The 3,809-nt window shown below is 36.9% G+C and overlaps 1 protein-coding gene across 1 annotated transcript in view; it reads left to right on the top strand.

Annotated features, from left to right (window-relative positions):
- The first annotated feature begins 647 nt into the window (after positions 1–647).
- Positions 648–3,809, top strand: part of LOAG_18927 (zinc finger protein) — a 5,039-nt gene continuing 1,877 nt past the window's right edge. The window contains exons 1-13 of the mRNA XM_020451589.1: positions 648–844; positions 1,002–1,135; positions 1,331–1,530; positions 1,668–1,742; positions 1,833–2,003; positions 2,161–2,363; positions 2,495–2,612; positions 2,703–2,852; positions 2,926–3,033; positions 3,169–3,240; positions 3,318–3,437; positions 3,533–3,676; positions 3,748–3,787. Coding sequence (XP_020304615.1) covers positions 690–844; positions 1,002–1,135; positions 1,331–1,530; positions 1,668–1,742; positions 1,833–2,003; positions 2,161–2,363; positions 2,495–2,612; positions 2,703–2,852; positions 2,926–3,033; positions 3,169–3,240; positions 3,318–3,437; positions 3,533–3,676; positions 3,748–3,787 — 1,690 coding nt within the window. The 5' untranslated portion in view covers positions 648–689. The remainder of the gene's footprint in view (positions 845–1,001; positions 1,136–1,330; positions 1,531–1,667; positions 1,743–1,832; positions 2,004–2,160; positions 2,364–2,494; positions 2,613–2,702; positions 2,853–2,925; positions 3,034–3,168; positions 3,241–3,317; positions 3,438–3,532; positions 3,677–3,747; positions 3,788–3,809) is intronic.

Raw genomic sequence — 3,809 nt, 5'->3', positions numbered from 1 at the left:
AGGAGAGGAACAAGAATAAGAGTGGATAAGGACCAACTCTTACCTATGCTCTCTTGATGGCAGTGCGCAACCATCGGCATAACCATTCATTAACTTTCCATTCTAGTGATAGGCCCCTTCGGCATACTCCCATATTCAACTCCTTGATCGGTAACTGTACGCGATCATTTTGGCGCACGACTTTTGAATACCGAACTGCTTTTCCTATTTCCCAGATTTTGGCTGCGCTATCGTACATCCCGTCTTGTTAAACACTTTCTTTGTTTGCAGTGCGTTGTTTATTTTGCTTTTGTTAGCGGATAAGACAGTACTTCTCCGACCTCCTGAAATTTAACTTATTCTCATCTCCGCGACTGTACTCGTCTCTTTCGGAAACTTGCGCAAATCCCAACCCACTGAGATATACGGTAAGTTAATCACATGCCTCAGTATGAAATCACGATATCCTAAGGCGTACATCTCTGGTGAAGCCTTAGAAAGGAAATTAGTGAATTCAAATGAATAGAACAAAATTTCAAGGAATAAAAAGTTATTTGAATCAAATAAGCATTTGTTAGTGATAAAATTTATAAGATGTTCCGGATTCTTTTTTCTACAAATAAATTATTGGAAATCAAATTGGAATTAAATTTTCTCTTTGTTTTTATAGTTTTTTGTGATATCACTAATATCACTGAGCACAAAGAAAAATGTCCCGGATTGCTGATAATTTGGGCCTTCAGCCGCCTTTCATACAAACCGGAGGATTGGATAGTCTTGATGCGTTAATAAATATATACAATAACTCTAGCGATGATGTGAAAAATTTATTGACAAGAGAATGCACTATCCTTTTGCAATGTTGGTATGTTCATTCTTGCTTTCGTCTTAAGATTTTTTCAAAATTTTGGGATCATTCATGTCAACAATTAAATTTAGTTGGCAAATTGCACTGTATGGACTTTCCTCAAAAGTTTTCCTTTCTTTGAAGTCACCTTTGACTTTATTTGATAACATTATAGTTACTGCTGCAATTTCTTTCGTTATCCTTTCGACTATTTGACGCACAAACGTGTCTATTGTCGCGCATCATGTTCGACTACTGCGTCCGCATTCAGCGCTATGGCTGTAGATTTCGCAGAAAAAGCCCTTGGAGGTAAGCAGTTTCTCAAAAGTGGTCGGGGTATCGTTCAATTCAAAAATCATGGAAATCGAGAAAGTGAGGAGGTATCTATCGGGATATCGAAATCACAGACAGTCAAGATCACGTCTCGATCAAAACTGGTCTCCTAGCCGGTGCTATCTCTCCATAGTCATATTTGTCATCGAATAATGTAGTTTGAAATTTCAGAAATTCGAAACGGCAATCAAAATAAAAAGGAAGCAGCATCACCACAGCAGAAAAACAGAGGAGAAGTAGGGACATCATCCGGCACGAAAACCAGTTCGCAGCCGCCGAAACGTGCCAAAGTCATTCTCAAGCGAACAAATCTTATCAACCTTGTCAATAAACGCATGAAACATTACGCAGTATCATTACCGAACTCGAAGGTTAGTCTATTTATGGCGACTAATTGAATCATTAATAATGTCACAGTATGATGTATGTATGGGAACGAATGATAGAAGAAAGATAGATTAAAAATCTCTGTCTTAATTAAATTTCATTGTTATGGATTTATTTGCAGCACAAATTGGAATTACATACACCGTCTCGTGTATCACGTGATGTGGCAGCAACAACATTCGTAGAAGGACAACAGGTGGCGCTTTGCAGTCCATTTTCTTTTTGTATAACTTAAATAACCGAAAAAAATTTAAATCAAGAAATGAATGAATTAAACTTTTTCCAGGTTATGGAATCAATCCCACATGCACTGGTAACAACAGACATAATACGACCGGGTCAGGTTCCAATTCTTATTCCACAGGACGATTCAAGTCGTTGTCGCGAAATGAACCTTCTTGATCATAAAGATGATAGCTCAAAAAATGGTGTCGCTCGAAAACTTGGGACTGAAGAAGTATTTTATTTCATTTCATTCTGTATGTTCTTAAGAGATGAAGAAGTGAAAGTTCATCTTCTTAAGAAGTGAAAGTTGAGAGAAGAATAATCAAATTGCTGAGCTTGTAACCAACTAAAAACAAAATTTAAAACTTAATATTTTTTTGTCATTGCAGCTTAAAATTTTGGAACGTATGGGCAAATACCAAACACTGATGGTTGATCTGAGCTTACTTACTTGTTCACACAGTGATTGCAAAGAAAAGCAACCATTTTCATCACTCTTCACGTTTGCATATCATCTTACTGTGAAACATAATCACCGTGCTACATCAAACAAACGAATCCCATGTTATTTGTGTGATTTTGAATCTGAGACGTACGTGCTGTTAATGGTTATAAGCATACATCAAATAATTGGTGCAGATTTAGAACTGATAAAACGGATCACTGCCATTAGATGGCAGTTTCGGTCATTGGTAATGATTAGTTCAAATGATGTTATTTCAGATATACTACGTTGATCGAACATTTGAAAAATGCGCACGAACAATATTATCAAGAGTACGTCACAGCCCGTTCGACATCCGAGGAGCTTAAGCGAGGCCGGAAAGGAAAGCAGTCAAAAGTAAGTAATTTATTTCCCTTGTAACTTATGGTTTAATTTGTAATTACGGCAGAATTTTATTGATTTCATTTCCGGAAATTTTTTTTAAAGGCTATACTAATGGGGGAACGAAACTTGAATCCATTATCCGTTGATTCTCTTGGGAAGGAAGAATCGTTTGATGGATCAGAGGGGATTGGATATGATTCAGTTCCTGTACTGGAACCGATGACAAATATGGAAGCTGAAAATATTGAGTTGGTATGTCTTACTACTGTAATCATTTTTGTTAGACTCATCATACTGTCTTTCATATTACACACACAAATTTCAGGCAGTAAAAGATAGTGTGGATTACATCATTGCAGTTATTTGTGGGGAAGTCGAAAAGGCTCCGGTATTGGAGGATAGTAAATATGAGTTGAACACACAATTTTTGCGTGTAAGTTTTATATTGTATTTATTTTAAATAACATTTTCATTTATGAATTGAGAAAAAGGAATGGGAAGCTGAAAATTGGTGCAAAAAAATTTGAGTGAAGCAAGATATGAGAAATGGAAATAGTTTCAAATTTAGAATGAACCTTCTTCGAGGCCGCAACTGCGACCGGAAAAACGTACATATCTTAATCACGAAAAGACAGGACAGGTTTGTTTTAATGTTCTACCAATCCTTTAGGAAGGTTGTATTTGGACATGAAATGTTTTAAAAAAGTCGTTTTTCAGCTTACAAAATTGGGTACATCTGTTTCGAAGAAGAAAAAGCATGGTCCGATTCGCCTGCGCATAGCGCGTAAACGAATTGTGGGAAATATGCCGACGGGTCGAGTAGCTGGTCCTAGCAGAGTACTTGTTTTAAAAAAACCTAAGAATACAGTTGATGAGCATTTCAAAATTACGGTCGTTGGAAGAGAAAAATTGACTTATATTGATTTTTTAAGATCTCGCACGGAAGTGATGAAGAAGGAAAGCACGAAACTGAATTGCCGAAGAAAAGTGGTCAAGAGCGTAAACCGAAACCAAAAGCTTGTCAAATAGCGAAGAACGATATTGAGAAGGATGAGCAGAGTGGAAATAGTGACGAAGTAAGTACATAGCTAGTGTTGTATGGCTGAATGCTGTTTAGGTTATGTGGAATTTCAATTTTTATTTTCAGGCTAAAGATGGTCGTAAACAGCGTCCTTCACGTCAACGACGTAAACCAAATTGGATTGATGA

The sequence above is a fragment of the Loa loa genome, assembly GCF_000183805.2.
Source record: "Loa loa unplaced genomic scaffold supercont3.694, whole genome shotgun sequence".
In the NCBI taxonomy this organism is placed as follows: Eukaryota; Metazoa; Nematoda; class Chromadorea; order Rhabditida; family Onchocercidae; genus Loa; species Loa loa.
This window is presented reverse-complemented; position numbering and strand designations above follow the sequence as displayed.